The 18,831-nt window shown below is 38.6% G+C and overlaps 2 protein-coding genes across 5 annotated transcripts; both read left to right on the forward strand.

Moving 5' to 3' along the window:
- Nucleotides 1-151: 151 nt before the first annotated feature.
- Nucleotides 152-7,099, forward strand: zgc:113425 (uncharacterized protein LOC541425 homolog). Of its 2 annotated transcripts, none has more exons than XM_064344306.1 (7): nucleotides 152-311; nucleotides 2,385-2,579; nucleotides 2,785-2,844; nucleotides 3,990-4,127; nucleotides 4,837-4,983; nucleotides 5,561-5,621; nucleotides 6,001-7,099. In XM_064344306.1, the coding sequence occupies exons 2-7, from the start codon at nucleotides 2,415-2,417 to the stop codon at nucleotides 6,105-6,107; spliced, it is 678 nt and encodes a 225-aa protein (XP_064200376.1). In that variant the 5' UTR covers nucleotides 152-311; nucleotides 2,385-2,414; the 3' UTR covers nucleotides 6,108-7,099. The 2 variants fall into 2 exon arrangements, with proteins under 2 accessions (XP_064200376.1, XP_064200377.1); XM_064344307.1 differs by having other exon boundaries at nucleotides 6,004-7,099.
- A 1,970-nt stretch (nucleotides 7,100-9,069) lies between these two features.
- ugl (ureidoglycolate lyase) lies at nucleotides 9,070-18,019 on the forward strand. Of its 3 annotated transcripts, none has more exons than XM_064344309.1 (16): nucleotides 9,070-9,194; nucleotides 9,656-9,727; nucleotides 10,261-10,389; nucleotides 10,813-11,031; nucleotides 11,675-11,765; nucleotides 12,344-12,420; nucleotides 12,516-12,626; nucleotides 13,184-13,243; nucleotides 13,602-13,758; nucleotides 13,994-14,192; nucleotides 15,101-15,179; nucleotides 15,364-15,456; nucleotides 15,714-15,786; nucleotides 15,982-16,049; nucleotides 16,324-16,454; nucleotides 17,167-18,019. In XM_064344309.1, the coding sequence occupies exons 1-16, from the start codon at nucleotides 9,150-9,152 to the stop codon at nucleotides 17,333-17,335; spliced, it is 1,773 nt and encodes a 590-aa protein (XP_064200379.1). In that variant the 5' UTR covers nucleotides 9,070-9,149; the 3' UTR covers nucleotides 17,336-18,019. The 3 variants fall into 3 exon arrangements, 2 of the variants coding, with proteins under 2 accessions (XP_064200379.1, XP_064200380.1); XM_064344310.1 differs by having other exon boundaries at nucleotides 9,089-9,199; XR_010331353.1 differs by lacking the exon at nucleotides 15,714-15,786 and having other exon boundaries at nucleotides 17,167-17,300.
- Nucleotides 18,020-18,831: the final 812 nt, after the last annotated feature.

The raw sequence follows: 18,831 nt of genomic DNA on the forward strand, positions 1-18,831 counted from the left end.
TTCCTGGTACATTTTATCGTCATTGTTTAATTTTCTAGTGTGTCGTGATTATTATTATTATTATTATTATTATTATTACATTTGGCTCTTTCCATTTTACGAAACGCAGTGGTCAATTTAAGTGGCCTCTGGGCATGCGTTTTTTTTTTTTTACTAGAAAAGAAAATCCGCAGGTAAGGAAAGAGTTAATTGTTTATCGCACCAGCTCGGCGCACCTGTGCTGCCAGGTTATTGGATAACAAAGGATAGCGCAACGACTTCACTTGTTCCATTAACAAAGAGTAAGTGAAACCTGCCGGTGGTTTCTACAAGTAAGTATTTTTGTTTTATTTACTTTATAAACATAACAGATGTTGAGATATCAATGTGTCTCTTAGCCTGTGATTAATACAATTGTTTGTTGCAGTTCATTTCAGTAGAGTATTAGCCCATATTATTTTGTTTTGATGTTTTGACAATCAGTCCGGGATTGATTTTTTTAATGGTAGTCGAGACTACATAGAATATTTGCAAGCATAAATATTTTTTTTTTATATTGAGACGTATGCCTTGCTATAAATAATTCTACAATTCATATTAACCAGTCTGAATGAGACCGGAAATTGAATGGTACTCATGTACAATGTTTAGGCTATAATGATAGAATCAAAATGTTCGCCTCCTTGCGACTGGAAGTTATATTTATGTAAATATCATGCTTTGTTCTCTACATTTTAAACGGAAGTAAGTGAATTATGTAGGTTACTTGCCGCTCAGTGTGTGTCATGGTCAATGGTTAAGCTCCTGTTTAATCAGTGAAAAGAAGCCGACACTTGCAGGTGATGATTTGCTTCCGGTTTTGGTTTCTGCACTTTTCATTAGACCTATTTGACCTATTTAAAATGAGAATTTACAAGTAGTAAAACCGAGTGGAAGAGATTAATAGTAAAACCGCGTGATTTGGTCCAATGTGCGTTTCTTCTTTCAGCATTCCTGTTCATGTTTTTGATACCCAGAATTGTGGAATCAAACATAATAATTTTTAGATCTGAACGTGTGATAAATGCCTTCAGAAATGTAATGTTTGCAGTAACATCTCATCTTCCCTTTAGTAGCCTATTAGCACACACCCACATTGGTAAATGGATTGCATACCTTAAATTACATATCAACTGTTTAAACAAAACTCATTTTAAAAAATGGACAGTACATGCAACAATGCAACAATTTCCTATTTCTTCAGAGATGGCAATGCATAAATTCCTTAAATCAATGTAATAATGGATCCAGTTTGATGGATCAACTCTCAACTCTTCCAATATATAACTCTGTACATGATCATTTTTAGATTTGTTATTCAGTGAGGAAACCGTAACTTGTCATTCAACCAACTCACTGTTCTAACATTTCCCCTTTTAGTTTTCATGTGAGGTATTTCAACTAAATGTTTCATTTATATTTAATTTACTGCAATTTTATCCAGTTTAAAGATATTAAGGGATTTCCCTCCAAGACTGGTGTCTCCCATCCTTGCTTTTTGAACCAGCAAGTTGAGTAGATTAGTGAGAATGTGAATTATTTGGAATATAAAAGGGTTACCACAGTAATCCATGAGAAAATTAATAAATGGGGAATATTTAGGAGCAGACAATTTGACAGTTCATCTTTACACAAGCTGTGCATTACAGCACATACATTGTGATGTGTGTGTGATGAATTTGATTGCTGAAGAGCTTCTTTACATTACATTACATTCATTTGGCAGACGCTTTTATCCAAAGCGACGTACAAAAAGTGCATTTTCATGATCGTAGACAACTGCTGAACACGGGTTCAGTAAGGTACAATTACTTATTTTGTACAGCTATTTCTAGCCGAGAACAATGAACACTATCCTGGTCTAACATCTGCAAAGCCAAACTAGGCAGAAGAATAAGCTACAGTATTAGGACAAATACAATTTACCAAGTGCAGGGATGGGGCAACATGTAACAAGTGACAGGGAAAAAGGTTTTTTTTTTTTTTTTTTTTTTTTTTTTAATACAGCGTGGTGGTGGTTATTCTAGGTATAGTCTGAAGAGATGAGTCTTCAGGCCACGGCGGAAGATGGATAGTGAGGGGGAGGTTCGGAGGGGGACGGGGAGTTCGTTCCACCACTGGGGAGCTAGGGTGGAGCTTCTGCCTGATCAAGTGCTTCCAGTGGTTGTACAAGAGTTTTGAGTGGCCTAGATAGTGGTAGGGACAGTACACTCTTCACAGTAAACTACCCATGAAAGGACAAGCTATGCCAACCCTCTTGCTATCCTGAGATAGCGACCATGCCAATCGTGTTGCTCTTGACGCATCCTGGACGGACGCAGTGAGAGGTGACGGTGCGCCTGACACTTTTTTGAAAATGCTTGCAGTCGGCTGAAGGGAGCAGACGAGATCGGGGGATGGACCGCTACAGATACTTCACCTTCAACCAGCGGTGCACGGTGGTGTTGGCGCTCGTGCAGATGGGCTGTGCGGCGCTGTGCATCGCCTGCGGCTTCATAGACGCCGTCTTCCGCCGGGACTCCGCGCTTAGCGAAACTAGGGCGCCCCTCTGGGCCGGAGCGGTAAGCGCACGTCACATTGGTTCCCCCCACCATTGATCGGAATAGCTCAACCGCAGTGCTGAAGAGTTTCCAAACAGGCAGTGACCTGCCCCTGTATCTGCACTGAAGTTGTTACTTCTATGGTGACAATTGATTGTGATAGCATGGACTACTCTTATAAGGGTGGAGGATCTTATTTTTATCTTTGTTTTTTTGTTAATTTCAGGTCATGGCACTACTAGGGATTTTGGCACTGGTCTCCTCACAGAGGAAGAACCCTATACTGGTAAGTGAACTGAACTAGACTGATTAAACCTTCATGACAGGCAAATGATGCCAGTGTATTGTGGTTAAAGATGAAAACAGTCTTCTCAACTTCTGTTTTATCATGTCCCTTATGTAATTGTTGCTGGTAGCAACTAATCAATATGCCACAAACTGTTTGTAGCTCAAATTATTTGTCGCTGGTGATTATTTGTGATATGTGATAAGTCACCTACCTGCATACAAATACTAACTTTTTCCCCAAAGATCATATGGATCATATGGAGGATTTGAGTGGTTGTTGATCTTGGACCAATAATATACTACGTTTGTTCTAAGCTTTGTCGCTTTAAAATAGCAGTGTTACAACTAGTTTGCTGGGAAATGCCTTTAATTTTTTAATCTTCTTTTTCTCCAGTCACAAGCATCTTCCTCTAAAGTTCAGGCGTTATGTCTGTTATTTATCAAAAATACTTGGAATACTGATCTGCTTCGAACATTGTCGTATTCCACTGTTTCTGGTTCTCAAAATTTACAAAAGTGCCTAATAAATATTGCATTCTCATATTCAAACCTTGTGAATATTTGAATGATTTTGTTCCACCTGAACATTTGTTTAATGGCTTATAAGTTAACTGCATCCAGTTCCTTATTTATCAGACCTGTCAGTTCTGTCTGAGCATTGATTATCTGAATGTCCCTCCCTCCCTTGAGTGACTGTCATTTTTATTCTTCTATTTCACTTTCTATGTAAATAGTCTTTTGCCTCTGTAACATTACATACAATTGATTCAGAATCCATACGACTCCTTTTCTGAGTGATGCCATAAATGTATGAGGAATCTGTAAAGTTCTGAACCATGGTGTTGGAGAACCTGTGAGCGTCAGAAGTACTACTGAAAGGGTGAAAGATTGATTTGAATGAGTATTTAATTGTGGCTATAATTCATGATTCATTAGATCTGGGAACCTTGCTGCAGATGTTAAGCTGATGATTGGCCTGCATCTTTGCTGTGCTTTTTCTTTCCTACACAATTTAGAAAATTAGTCCGGAACATTCTTTGTTAAAGATTGTATGGGCAGAATTGAGGTCTGTATGCGGTTGTGAGGTCTCTGGTGTATGTGTGTATGTGTGTGGCTGCTGTAAATGTGCGATTCTCCCTCTAGGTGTACGCCATGATTGTGGCGTCCGTGTTGTCCTGCTTCACTACAGCTGCAGCAGTCACCTATGCCTGCTTGACCCTGAGCTACGGGGAAGAGGATGATGAGCTCTTTCACCCTCATCACCTCAACATCCCAAATGCTGTACGTAATGGTACTAATTGAGTCATTTGGCAGTCATTTGCTTTTAGCCAAGGCAGCTTACAGAAGTGCATTCAACATGGTAAGCAAACATCCGTAGTGCTAGAGCTGGGCAAAGCTATAATCAAATGAGTCAAGGTGCATACCTAAATGGGCAACAAATGGAAGTGTAATCTGAAATGGCAGGCTAGATGTTTGTGGAGGAGTCGTGAATCTGCCTCGCTGATTGGAGCAAGTGATTCCACAATTGGGACAAGGGTAGGGAAGAGCTAGGACCATGCGGAACAGCTGCCCAGTTTTTTTAAGAGATATGTCAGCCAGCTGATGAGAGAAGGATGAATGGAGTATGGAGTATGTCTGTGTATGGTGCAATCATTGTTCAAAGATAGTAAGGGGCAGCAACATGCACATCTTGGTATACCTGAGTGAGTGATTTGAATTGAATGTGGGCAGCCACTGGAAGCTAGTGAAGGGTTTTCAAAAGTGGTGTGGCACGTGTGAATTTGGCTACGTTGAAAAGCAGGCCGGTCACAGCTTTCTTAACCAGGTCTGGATTTACCGGCCTGATGAACTGTCTTTATGTGAACACTCCTAGGTATCCTAGATGTACTGATAGAGAATGAAAACTATGAACAGGATATCAGAATAAGTGTGAAACAGTCGTTCAGTAGTTTCTCTTCCCCCCCCCCCCCAACCCCTCCCCCTCCCGTAGAAGTTTGTCCTGAGCAGGACGGTGAAGGGAGCCAATGCTACACTGCTGCTGGCCTGCCTCTGCAGCTTCCTGGTGACGGGGCTGATGGCTTTCCTGGGCTGCCGGAGCCTGCCGTTCTGTGCGTGCTACGATGGCACCACCGGCATGGTGAGTACAAGAGTATGCGCACCACACAACCACTTACCTTCAAACTGAGAGGGCCTAGCCTAAAGCTCATAAGAGCTGCTTCTCTCTTAAAATCCTTTTAAGGTGTGAGATCACAAACATGTGATTAGAATGTTCTTAAGTTAAAATTTGAATGCTGATGTAACAATTGCTACTGGTAACTGAAAGCAGAACACTAACCTAGAGTTTTGAAAAAGCATTCCGAAAAACCTTCCTTATACAAGCTGCTATTAACATAAATGCGCCTTACAAATAGTTCACGCATGCAGGTATTCATTTCAAACTTAAAAATTTCACTGTTTTTTTAAGAAGCGCTTGGAGTGCACCTCAAGGCAAGGTGCATTTAGAATGGATGTTTATAAAGGCTACTTTTGCCCAGCTTCTCAATGAGAAACCTCTGGTTTCCTGCAGACGTAGGGGAAAGAGTTCTCTGACATAACATTTTCTGCTATTTTTCTTATGTTGGGATAATTGAAAAGACACAGAATTCTGATCGGCATTAAAAACAAACAACAAAAAAAAGAGGATCGATTGAATTGTTCTGTTTGATTTCTTGCAGGAGATGCTGGTCCCCCAGAATGACCACAGTTCACAGACAGAGCTGGTCTGTACCTGGCAAGGTGAGTAAAGGCAGTTTACAGGGGAACCTCTGTGACAACCGTAAATTTGCCAGAGGGTCACAAAATTCATATGAAGTCAGTGCGGGGACAAGCTAATATTGTTGTTAATCTAATTTCTCAGAATCAAACTTTTCAGAAACTGGTCTTCTAATGTACAAAGTTTGGGTAGGCGGTTGTATGGTGACTGAGCTATTTTAATCATTAGTAATATTCCGCAAACTAATAGGTCACTGAATGAGTTACTAAGTTACTATATAAGTTATGGCATTTTATCTGATGGTGCTTTTCTGTTCTTATGCATGCATACATTCTGCTCAAGTATGAGAAATGCATATGTCCAGGAAGTACATTTTGTGATGTAATACCTCTTCCCCCTCAGCAGGTGGCGATGACAGGCTGTTCAATGCTCCAGAGCAGCTCAGCGACAGGAGTACAGAGCAGCAGGACAACATAGCCAAAGCCCCACCTTACACCAGACTAGTTTAGACCAGCTCTGGGGCCATTGGCTCAAAGAGGTGCAAATGTTATATTTAATATGTTTGTATAGCCTACATATTTCAATTTGCTCAACTTTTCTTCTTTATCTTTTTAATGCAATTATGGTTACTTTTTGTAATGGAAATTGAATTGGCTGGAAAATGTCTGGACTCGATTTTCTGCTCTGCTTTTGTCATACCAACAAAAAGAGCCGAGCTGTTGTTGGTAGTATTTTGCTTCTGTTGACCTTCTAAGATTAACTGATATTTATGAATAAACCATAACCTTGTTTGTAATTTTAAAGTAATTCTCATATGGCAGCAGAGTCTTCCTCCTCTGCCTGCTTTTGACTGAAGTCTGTGGTCTGGCTTCCTGTTTAATAAATAAGCTATGGATTTATTTTACATGGCAGTTTATATGTGGTGTACATAATATAAATTATTTTAAACTAATTTATCTAAATAGCCATGATGGAAAGAGTAACCGTAGTCTTTCCACCTGTTCATGTAAGAATGGTTACCTTCAAAGTTCTTTTCCCCTATGTAGAATTGTGCTACTGAAGAATGGCTTTACCTTTGCTCAGATGAAGGCTAATATGAAGACTATAATTGTGTCATGCTAAACCTTTACCTGGTATGCATATGGCAGAGTTCAGGTAAAGGCATCTCTTAATTGGCAGTGCCATTGCAGAAGACTCATTTGAATCTGTAATATTTGCTGTTTGCAAAGACAAATACTTTTTCATTTGCTGTTTATTTTAATATTTTTAAAAATGGAAAATGTGCCAAAGAAATGATTGTATGCCTTTGTGAAGGTTATGTATGTTTATGTATGCCTTTCAATAGTCTACCCTCCGGGGGGGGTTCTTCATAACCACTGGAGACTTGTGTCTGAACTGATGTCAGATGTGACTGTGCATATATGAATTGGAATGTATTTTTGAATATTTTTTTTGATGAAATGCATTTTTTGACGAATAAAATATTTTAATTTATCACTAATGCATGAAGTGGTGCTTTTTATTGTGGTTGCAAATGGAGATATTGACAAAATTCACATCTGATGCAAAGGTGGCTTATGGGCAAAACATTGTACAGATACAGTTGCACTCTTTGAATTCCACACAACTACTAAAAAAGGAGGTCAGAGTGTCAGTGCTATATATAGTAAGGACCATACATATTTGGGACAGACATTTTTATTCTTGATTGGTAGTCAAACGATTCACAAAAGGTTAAAGTGCAGATTCTCTGCTTTTATTGAAGGATATTTTTATACATTTCGGTTTCACCATGTAGAAATTACAATACATTTTGCACTTAGTCCTCCCAATGTCAGGCCACAAAAATGTTTGGGACAAATTGATTGACAGGTGCTACTGATGTGATTCTGGTGTGTTCAGCTGTATGAGTGCATTCTATATCTAGCTTTGATTCTAGGCTTTTGATTGTCTTTGGAGTCTACTATTGATGATTGTCAATATGAGGACCAGAGCCGTGTCAATGAAAGTCAAGGAAGCCATTATGAGGCTGATAATTGAGGAGGAAAAAAGTCAAGCATAAGCCAAACATTAGGCTTAGCAAAATCAACTGTTTGGAACATAATTAAGAGGAAGGAGAGCACCGGTTAGTTCAGTAACCGCAAATGGCCTGGTAGGCCAAGGAAGACGTATACAGTTCCTGACCAAAGAATTCTCACCATAATGAAGGAAAAACCGTGAACACTTATCCAACAGATCGGAAGCACTCTTTAGGTGGCAGGTGCGAATGTTTCTGTGACTATTGTCTACAGAAGACTTCACAAACAGAACTGCAGAGGCTATACTGCATGATGCAAAATAGTAGTTCGCTGCAAAAACAGGATTGCCAGTTTGCTGAGGAGTACTGAAAAATGGTCAAAAAGTTCTTAATGCTCAGATGAGACCAAGATTGTCTTGTATCGGAGTGACGGCAAGAGCAAAGTGTGGAGAACAAGAATATCTGTCCCAAACATCATGGTGCTCACAGTACAGTATATATATGTGTGTGCGTGAGTGTGTGTGTGCATGTGTGTGTGTGCATGTATATACAGTACAGTATATATTGCTAAACAGTTGATATGTTTGCCATGTTCTGTGAGCTTGGGTTGACATTTGAACTCGAAAAGTTGGACTCATCTCTTTTCAAGTGACTGTTACACTGAGGCACCCCCTTGTGGCCAGTGTGGGATTCTGGTTAAAAAAACTTCAGTGTGAGGAAATTAAAAATAAAACCTACAATCTCAAGTTAGTGAGATGTGGGAGTAAAGAGTGGCCCCCTGCTTCTCCAGAACTGTGCTCTTCCTTGTTTGTAAATACGTAATTTAATTACTATCAGTAGAATTATTCTGTGTTAAAATCTGCATTAAATCAAAACAGAAAAACATTTTGTATTCTCACATCTATACATTTCGTGAGCATTCTACACACAGTTTGATCAGCTTGGTGCATTTGCAATTAATACGTTATAAGTGTACTAATAAATTCAGTACCTTTTAACAAATGTGATAAAAAGAAAAATAACATGGCATGTAAGGTATCACTCTCCATCATAACCTACAGAGCACAACCACTGTAAATGAACCAAAATGGAAAAATGTTGTAAGTTGAAACCATCAATGGAATATTTTAATGCAAGTGGGCTGAACGGACATGCAAGTGGGCTGAACTTGATAAAAGTTTCAGATGTGATTCGGAAACAAAAATATGCATCATAAACTTATGTTTGTAAAGCTAACAAGAACGCAAATCACAGCATTATACAAAGTGTCATACAAGCCATTTATTTATTTATTTATTTATTTATTTAGTATTTGAGTGCCAACTAATGAATTCTTTGCGTATTAAATTTCTCAAATTGATTCTTTAAAATTCTTTAGGGCTGTTTCCTCTCATTTTGGCAGTGCTTACTGAAAGTGCTGCCTGTCAAATTTACACTACATTTATCTACTGGAGCTCAAAGGTTCTCACGTTACACTCTACTGCTTTCCGATTCGTTGACGGGTTTAAAGGCCATTTCCAACACTTCAAAATGTATGTGTAATCTGGGAAGAAAACTTTGGACTACCTGTGTTCAACTTGTACGGTATACGTCTTAAGTTTTTTGATCTCGCCTTCTTGTCAATATTTGCCTCATAATGCTTAGGCTTGAAGAGGTAGTTTCCAGTGAGAAAACTGTCTAGAATGTGTCGATATTATATTTAACCCTTTACTGTAGAGTTAAACAGGAAATTAAATATTTGGAAACCACAAGATGTATACCTTAAAGTAGAATATGACCGTATGTCAATCTAGAGGCGATAAAGGCTATTACACATAGGTCAATGGCATATGTACATGTCTTTTACACTTTATGTATATTATATAAGTGTATTAAGATTGGTGCCTGAAAACCATTAACAATGGAATACATGATGAATCAGCTGTCTTAACATGTGTTATGACACTGAGCAGCATTATAGATTACATTTTAAAAATAAGACAAAGCACCTGTACCCCATTGGCTATAACTGTACCCTTGTTCCACACGGTAAACACACAGTTCAAACAGAGGTTTGGTGTTCCCTGCCAAAGTCCTCAACCTCTTCGGACAAACAGAGCAACCAAAATGTCTGTAAGTAATATTTATGGTATTTATATGATTAAACTTAGTCTTTATGTGGAGAAAAATGTTATGACTTTAGTTTATAAAATATGTATTTGCTGTGACATGCTATGATTAGTCTTAAGTTACCATTTGCAAATAAAGACAATTTAAGTTGCCTACACAAACATAGACTCCCTACAGACATATTTGTAAGTCTATAGAGAATGCTGTTCACTAATAAACCTACATTGGATGACATTTGGTGCTTTTGTACAAATCTCACCAAAATTTAATTTTATAAATAATAGTCATTGTCTTATTCTGTAAAGAGAACTAGTTTACATTTGATACAATGACGGAGATGACTTTTCATGAACACAATTCTATTTTTTAGAACGCAATACCACTAACAAAGTTAGTATGTGAATATGTCCTAAGTATCTCATAAAAACAAACTAGGTAATATGTTAAAAGGGTCTGATAGCATTCACTATAAGCTTAACTTTTAAGTTAAACTTTAACTGTCTGTACAATATGTTCTAAAAAATATAATTTGGCAGGTACTCAGTGGAGTCGAACTAGAACCTCCGCCAAAAGGTTTGATGGAAGCATACCAGACCCTCTTCACTACCAAGTCCATACTGTTCCTCACAGAGCTGACTACCACATTTCAAGGAGAGGTTGACAAGGTGAGCAAGTACGCATGCTGTCTTTTTCATTTTATCTTTAAATGTAATAACTTTTTTGCCTCTTTTTTTGAAATATGCTTTCAATTTAGAGTGTCCAATTGTTATTGACAAATGGGAGGACACATGCAATAGTCTGTTCAAAATGCACACAGCTGGACCTTGACTCACTTTACATTCCACCAGCTGAGCTGCATAGTTATCTGCAGTTATCTGCCTGCCCCCCCCCCCCCCAGCTACTGACATGGTCAGGATTCAATCCCTACACCACCTGGAAGCACTTCCCTAATCTGTCTTTGAATAGCAAATGTTAACAGAATTCTGACTGTTCATAATTCATGGCTTGACGTCAGTCTTAATTGACCTTCTACCCTCCCTGCAGTAAGACTGATGTCATTCTCTTTTCTTGCCGCTTTGAACCCACAGATACTAAAGCTGAGGATCTCCAGGAAGGTTTCTCTTGACCTGACGGGAGATTTGCCGGGATTCTCAGATGAAACGGCTCACATCCGCAACGACGCGACATGGAAGGTGCTCCCAGTACCCGAAAGACTGAGGAAGAGGCATGTGGACATTGGAGACCTGGCACCCTGCGATACAGAACGGTTTATGCAGGGCCTGAGATCCTCAGCGCAGGGCATCCAGGTGCATTTTTAAAATTCATACTTCAAGGGTTTGCTGGTCACAGGAATAAGCAAGCCATTCTGTCCAGGCAAATGACAACTTAATTGTTTTAATTTATAATTTGGCAATGGAGATGCAATCACTGACCTGCACTTTCTGTGAACTGCACCTTCGGTGTCTTATTAATTAACTTATTTCCTCATAGCGAAGGTCAAAATATGTATAATAGCATTCTGTTTACAAACATATTTGCTGCAGAAATATTTGCTGCAGAAAGCTAGATAGATAGATAGATAGATAGATAGATAGAGAGCGATGGAGAGAGAGAGGGAGAGAGAGAGACTTTGCCTGTACTCATTGAAATATATTTTCCTGTGAAAAAATAACATTTCTTTGATTTCTTTGTTTTGTACTACAATTCTTTCATTTAAAAATGGCCCACTTGATGATGAGGTGGATTTTGGGGAAATGATTGTTTTACTTATTCATTCAGTTTTAATAAAGTGCAAATTTTACTTAAACAGTAAGATCATAGTTTTCCCATGATCAGAGAACAGATCAGAGCTTCAGTTAATTGCAACTACTAAATTGTCATAATTTGTTTGATGGGCAAAATCGCAGTAGAGCATAACAACAGTGTCTGAACTAATGTTTATTTTTGCAGGTGGATTTTGATGATGGAAACTGCCCAACATATCATAATCAGATCAAGGGAATTTATAATGTTTTCAAGGTAGTTCATAATCAGTTTCATGGTGAGCCTGGTTTATTTTTATTGAGTCCCTGTTGCTATAACTTGATTATACATTATACATATTTATGTTATAGTGTGTGCACTGTATATTGTACAGCTATTAATAACTTTTATAGTTTGTTTTGTCGCTTATTTATTAGGAGGGCAATCATTTAAGCATTTTAATATTTTAAGTAGGAAGAACAAATTACAATAAATATTTCCTGTTGATTTTGTATTCCTGCACGTAAAAAGATTTCATCCACTTGTGTAAGCTCTGGATAACAGCTTTGGCTAGTTATTGTAATGTAATGCAATGTAGTGCATAGCCTGATCTTAACATGTTAGAGCATTGGGAAAGCCACAATTTTCTAGAGAATCATGCAAATGTAAATGTTCTAATACCAGTTAAATGATACAGTGTGTTCTGTAAGTAAAATGCCTTGCGTTTCCATTAGTTTATCAAGTAACAATACATGTTGCATAAAGTTGTGTTTATGTCAGGAAATTGAGTGGCACACAATGGAAGGCTCAAACTATAAAATGTATTAATTTTTTTATTTTTTATCTATTTATTATTTTGCCCAAACTACTGCTCAGATGCCCCACCAATCTCCCAGGCTCCTGTTCTGATGCTCCGCCCACGAGCCTGGAACATGGTGGAGCACAACATGATGGTAACACCGCAACTAAAAAAATTTTTTTTTTTTAAACTGAACACCCACCTGACCTTTCACTTGTGAGCATATTTAATTCAAATTTATATTAATAGGTGAATGGAAGGCAGGTGCCTGGGCCTCTGTTTGATTTTGGGCTGTTGATGTTTCACTGTGGGATGCAGCTTTTCGAGAACAGCAGCGGACCTTTCTTTTATCTGTCCAAGGTGAGGTGTCTGGGATGGGTTAAGATTTGTATACTTGAAAAGGGCAATGCACTTTAATGGGCAATGTGTTGCAGCATCATGGCCACGTTCCGCAGGCAAACTGTGTTAATCCATGAAAAAGTAAACCCCAGGAAAGAGTTTAAACAAATGAAATGTTTATGAGCCTTCTGAATACCATTTTCTCTACATGTGGTTGGTATGTTCAACACCCTGGGGTTTCTAAATAAATAAAAAAATTAAAAACCTCCATATTAAATGAAAATAGTATGATCAAACAATTGAACACTATTTGTATCTCTATTTTCTCATAATTGTTCGGCAGTTCCTTAAAACAAGCCAAGAAACCAATAAAAGGCGTTGCATAATAAAAGATATTGTATAGTTGCAGTTTAAAAGTATACAATGGTATTTGATAATGTTTGTCTAATCCGAATAACCACACAACTCCTGTGCGTTATTTGATAGCCAGCTCAAGTGACTAAGTAGTACAGTCACTTGATAGTGAGAGTAATTCTATCTTTGATTACATGTTTGAATTTCATCATACCATTCTTTAGGTTGAAAACCATCTTGAGGCAAGACTGTGGAACAATATATTTCTTTGGACTGAAGATAAGGTGAGGGGGAGAGACACTGTATATAGACTGCAATATGAGGTATAGATTTAGCCTGGATTGTAGCCTTTAAACATGTCTTCCAACCTTGTTTTCATCATTTTTTTCTTGGCATTAGTTATTTGATAGATTATAAACATTAACATTATTTCCATAAATGTTTTACTATTATCAATGTAATTGTTTTATTGAACCTGAGTGATTTTAAAATAAATCATACTTCAGCAGGTGGTGGCCTTGTCCAGTGATTTGTGTTAATTGTGCTGTCATGTAGCCTACTATCAAGTTCATGGTAACCTGAGTGTGATGTGTGTGTATGTGTATGCATGTGTGTGTATGTTCAATGCGACTTCTTGTCTAGCTGGGCCTGCCGGTGGGCAGCGTCAAAGCCACAGTGTTGATTGAAAGCGTGCTGGCTACCTTTGAGATGGAGGAGATTCTGTATGAGCTCCGGGACCACTCTGCCGGCCTAAACTGTGGCATCTGGGACTACTCTGCCTCCTTTGTCAACAAGTTTGGTAAGCAACCAGACAGTCCTCTTCAAACACTCCTTTGTTTTCTTTACAATTCCCCGGTCTCTTAAACAAAGATACTCCACAGCATCAGCCAGGTATCAAGCCATAGGCAACCTTACTGTATGTAAAGAGTTCCTGTACTTTCTTTAGGAGTTCTGTGTGTCATGTGATACATGTGAATCAACCACAGTGAGGGTAAAGAGAATAGCTCCGTACCCGTGTTCATGTTCTCTTTCAGGTCACCGCCCTGCGTTCCTGCTCCCTGACCGCAGCAAGTACGTGAACATGGAGAAACAGTTCCTGAAGTCCTACATGGACCTGCTGGTGCAGACCTGCCATAGACGAGGGGCGCTGGCCACGGGAGGCATGGCCGCGCTCCTGCTGCCCAGGGACAAAAACAGCGCCCTCTACAGCAAGGTCCTCGCTACTGTCACCAGGCACGCAACTGTTATCTAGATCAGCGTCTTTCAATGTTTTCCAGTTGTGTTTTACAGTGGCTCAGCATTCAATTAATCAGGTTTGACTGAGCAGCGAATAGAACACTGATAGTTTGTCATTTAATATGTGACAAAATATGTGTGAGGCAAATGTACTGCTAAAATGGCATTTGTGAAAATATAAAGATAAAGTTACATATTACTCTTTTCTGTTGGGACTAATGCATGGCTCAAGCTGTCATGGCACTGATCTAGTATGTGGATGGGCCACCCGGTCGCAGAGTCTGATATTGAATCAGGATTTTTCCAGTTCCTACTGTGGCCAGCAACCCTACAGAGTGAAGCATGATTGGCCATAGGATTGCCTAGGGGTGGGGGTGGGGACTTCAGTCTCTGGTCAATTAAGCAGTGTCTGAGTTCACCTTTTTCAGAGGAGGGCACGTGCTTGTCTGTGCTAATTTTATTACTCCTGAGCTTACAGGGGGCAGTGTGGCAATAAACACAAACACAATTGGGCATTCTAAATTTGGAGAAAATAGGGGTCATTTAAGAAAAGAAATGTACATTTCATAATATTTACCCTGCCTTGAATAAATTTGCAATAGTGGTATCAGTTAAGGTTAATTCATTGTTGAATGAATTCCACTTGGCCATTGAAAAATCTTAAAAGAAGTTTGATTTTTAACTAAATTAAAAATTATTATTATTATTGTATCGCTCAATTATGTTTGGCTCAGCTGAAAGAGATAAATTCAACAAAAACAAAAATATTTTCTACAAAAATAAAACTATTAACTAATTAACTGAGTCCACTGGGAATATAAATCATCATATACCAGGTACACCCTTAAGACCATGGTTAGGAAACACTGATTTTGATCTCTTGTGTTATTGTGATCTCTTATTAGGTTAAAATTACTGGAGGTCAGTGCTGGAGTTGATGGTTTTATGGTCTATGATCTGGACTTGATAGAACCAATGCAACAAGTAAGAATTTTTCACCTTTTTTTGAAAAACGCCAACCGCAGTGGGTGTGCTGATGTGCGTTGATGTCCTTTGTCATTAGAAGCTGAAAATGACCCTGTGACTGATAGATGTCTTTTAATGACCGTGATTGACAGGTCTGTGTTATGACCTGTGATTGACAGATGCCTATTGTCTTTGTTCTCAGCTGTTTCAGCAACACACTCAGGGTGATAACCAGTTAAATGAGCTTCGGGATGACCTGTCAGTTACCCCTACCCAGCTACTCACCATGCCAGCGGTCAGTTAATTAGTTAATTCTGTTAATCAGGAGTAGAGTGGTACAAGGATGCATGACTGTGGCCTGTGCCTACCAGTCTCAATAAGTAAATATCTTTACCGTAGGCAGTTAAAGACTGCTTTATTAATGTCATTTCAGGGAAATTTTTACCTTTGTGGTTGATCATTTACGCTAGCATTGGAAAATGTTAATTTGGCTCAGAATTAAGAACATGATTTATGATCATTTTACTTGACTGAACAGAGAATTCGTTTTAGGGTGGGGTCACTCTCTATGGCCTGAAGTATAACATTGCTGTAGGGATCCTATTTATTGAGGCATGGCTTAGAGGTAAGATTTTTTCAGGTCAGTGACATTCTCTAATGTGTCACTGTGAGCTTTGTGAATAGTATTATTGTAAGCTGGGTTTGGCTTGTACTGTACAAACATTGATCCCAGATAACCGGTAAGCTTACGTGTGGAATTGAATCTGTGAACACAACAGGTGCATGTGGTTACAACTTTAAACTCCTTCCCATTTGACAGGGAAAGGTCATTTCTTCTACAAGGGACAAGTGGAGGATTCAGCCACAGCAGAGATCTCCAGATCCCAGGCATGGAATCTTATTTAAGTGGCAAATGGAGATATTTATACTGTCAGTGGGAACCTAGGGTCACAGGTTGCCTGGTAATCTATGATGGACAAGAGGGAACTTCATTCACCCGAATTCAATTAGCAATATAGACATGCAGTATTGGAAAATAATGCTGCAGTTTGTTTGATGTCATCTCGTGCCAAACTTTTGTGCCATCAATACTTATTTTTTGTGCCTTTTCACTGGATGTCCTGTTTTAGCTCTCTGCCTCATAGCATACTTCTCCTTTCAGGTGTGGCAGTGGATCCGTCACCATGCAAGGTTAGAGGATGACGACAGCGAGGTCACCAGTGGTCTGGTGAAGAGCCTGACCCAGGAAGTGAGGGAAGAGCTAAGGGAAGTCCTACAATGTTCCACTGTGAGGTACAGTGGTTACTGGTTTCATTTGACGCTTCTGTACGGTATAGCAAGTCTCAGTTCGGAATGTACCTGGCTCACGGTGAATCAAATTTGGACAAAGCCAGTGTCCGCCGTGGTTGGGAGTCCAATGAGGCAACATACACATGATTTATCATAATGTCTTACATGGATTCAGTCTTCAGGGTGCCCCTTGCCCCATACGCCAATAACAACCTCTCTGATTGAGTGGGCACCTCTGGTCTGCCTGTGCCATCAATGCCAGCTGCGCTGTTTTGCAGTGCAGGAGCTGTGGCTGCGCAATGGATGGACCACTGAATGGAAATGATACCACATGCACGTCAGAGGATGTGTGTGCTAGTCTGGGGCTTACCATATTGACAGAGGACTTTGCTATGACTGGTCACCATAAATGTCACTTCAAAATGAATCAATTCTGGATACTTTTGCTTACTTTTTTTTAACCTTTATTTAAACAGGGTAGTTGCTTTGAGATTTACATTCCTTTTGCCCTGGAGTGAGCCCTAGAGCCAATGTGTCTTTGGACTTCTGTATCTACTAATTTGAGTGCCACACACCAAACAATATTGAAACGAACACTTACATTTGCTTGTTACCTAATTTACATAATACTGTAGAATGTACCCCGTTTATAAAACATATATTGCAATATGTTTCAACATGTAATTTTTCATCAGAACTGCTTCTTCCTCCATAGAGATGTGCAGAGGCTTCTCACTGCTACTTCCATGTTCCTGGAGGTTGTGCAAAAGAGCGAGTTCCCAGAATTCCTCACCACCTACCTGAGCCAGGACCACACCTTCCTTGCCTCCCAGGTAGAAAATGAGGAGGTAGATGCTGGGGGGGTTCCCAGGCACAAGCTGTGACCCTCCATTTTGGATACACATGGAGAAACTGCCTGCCTTCCATTGAAAAGGATAATAAATTCTTTCTTCAATTGAATAAAGCAATAAAATGCATTCATATGCGTCTTTGTGTATCTTTACATAATAATTTATCCTTGTAATCAAAATGAATTATGAAAACACCAGGGTTCGGAGGTTCAGTTGAAGTTAAAGTTTATGTAAGTCAACTATGGTTGCATTTGCCAGGGTTACCCATCAGAGCCATTAGATGTGGTTGATTGCTCTTCCAGCTTTTGTCCTCAATTAACATCTCTATCTATTGAGGCATGCCTGTGATACACCGAGCTGCCAATATTTCTCTTGTATAATCCCTCAACCATTCACAGATACAACACAGGCCTGCACAGAGAAATGTCCATACCAGGTAGTGAATATAAAGATGAAAAACACAAACGTACTGTACATACAGTATATATAGATGCTGATGACTTTGTTTTTGATGGTAAATGCAAATGTGTGAGTGGGAGATAAGCTAAAAAAAAAAGTCGGACTTCTATGAAATGTAATGCAGAATAAAAGTATTTTGTGTTTATCAAATTCTCAAATCCAGAGCGTCTTACAAGTCATATCCAGAAAGGTTGAGGCACTGGACAGAGATAATGCTGAATCATCAGTGTCACAAAATAAAGTTAAAGTTAAATTGAATGGGTGCTATGTGTTTGATTGGTTGGACAGTTTTTTGTGCAATTAAGTAATTTTTAGATATTTACAAATGTTTCTGATGACCTGTCAGCTATACAATGGCTGATATAGGGGCATTTGTTGGTTTGTGGTCAAGAAAATATATTTCAAGTAACTCAAAAGCAGCTTGTATAGCAACTTTATGCTTCTACAGGTTAGACTTGTGCATATTAATCAATTACTAAAATTATTATTTTAGTTTAGAAATAATTCCAAAGGTGCATTAATAATTTCCTGTGCTTAAGGAAAGAAGTACCAGCATATATATTTATATAATTGTGAATAAATTATATAAAATTAATCTATTCATATTGCCTTTTTAAAAATAACATAAACATTACATCATTCAAAGAATTAAGAGGAACACCTCAGATAGAACACCTCTATCTATCTATGCATCTATACTAAAGGCACCTTTAGTAAAAATTAGCAATAAAGGCTGTAGAAAAATATAAAAATGTAATTGTTGTTTATCAGCTTGATCTTTCATTAAAATATGAAAGAAATTTAACCTGTTACCGAGGTAAATTTGTTGAAATAAAAAGTCTTAATCAGAAATAGCTTTATAAAATATAAAATTATTGGCAACCCAAGAGATTCTTATGAAGAAATTCTAATAGAAGTATATTACCATTCATGACTTGCTTCATAATATCAAATTACATGCATGCCAAAATTCTAAAGTCAACCTTCGACATGAGGAAGGTCAGAGACAACAAATTGAATGATTTCTGACCTCTATAATCAGGCATTGACTATAAAAATAGCTGAATGCC

The sequence above is a fragment of the Anguilla rostrata genome, chromosome 7 (assembly GCF_018555375.3).
Source record: "Anguilla rostrata isolate EN2019 chromosome 7, ASM1855537v3, whole genome shotgun sequence".
Classification (NCBI taxonomy): Eukaryota; Metazoa; Chordata; class Actinopteri; order Anguilliformes; family Anguillidae; genus Anguilla; species Anguilla rostrata.

Coding starts and splice junctions, on each gene's coding strand:
- ugl (XM_064344309.1), top strand. CDS start 9,150: ATGTGTAATCTGGGAAGAAAACTTTGGACTACCTGTGTTCAACTT. Junction 10,390..10,812: donor TTCAAGGAGAGGTTGACAAG/GTGAGCAAGTAC, acceptor TTGAACCCACAG/ATACTAAAGCTGAGGATCTC. Junction 16,050..16,323: donor CAGAGATCTCCAGATCCCAG/GCATGGAATCTT, acceptor TTCTCCTTTCAG/GTGTGGCAGTGGATCCGTCA.
- zgc:113425 (XM_064344306.1), top strand. CDS start 2,415: ATGGACCGCTACAGATACTTCACCTTCAACCAGCGGTGCACGGTGGTG. Junction 2,845..3,989: donor AGAGGAAGAACCCTATACTG/GTAAGTGAACTG, acceptor TTCTCCCTCTAG/GTGTACGCCATGATTGTGGC. Junction 5,622..6,000: donor GCTGGTCTGTACCTGGCAAG/GTGAGTAAAGGC, acceptor CTTCCCCCTCAG/CAGGTGGCGATGACAGGCTG.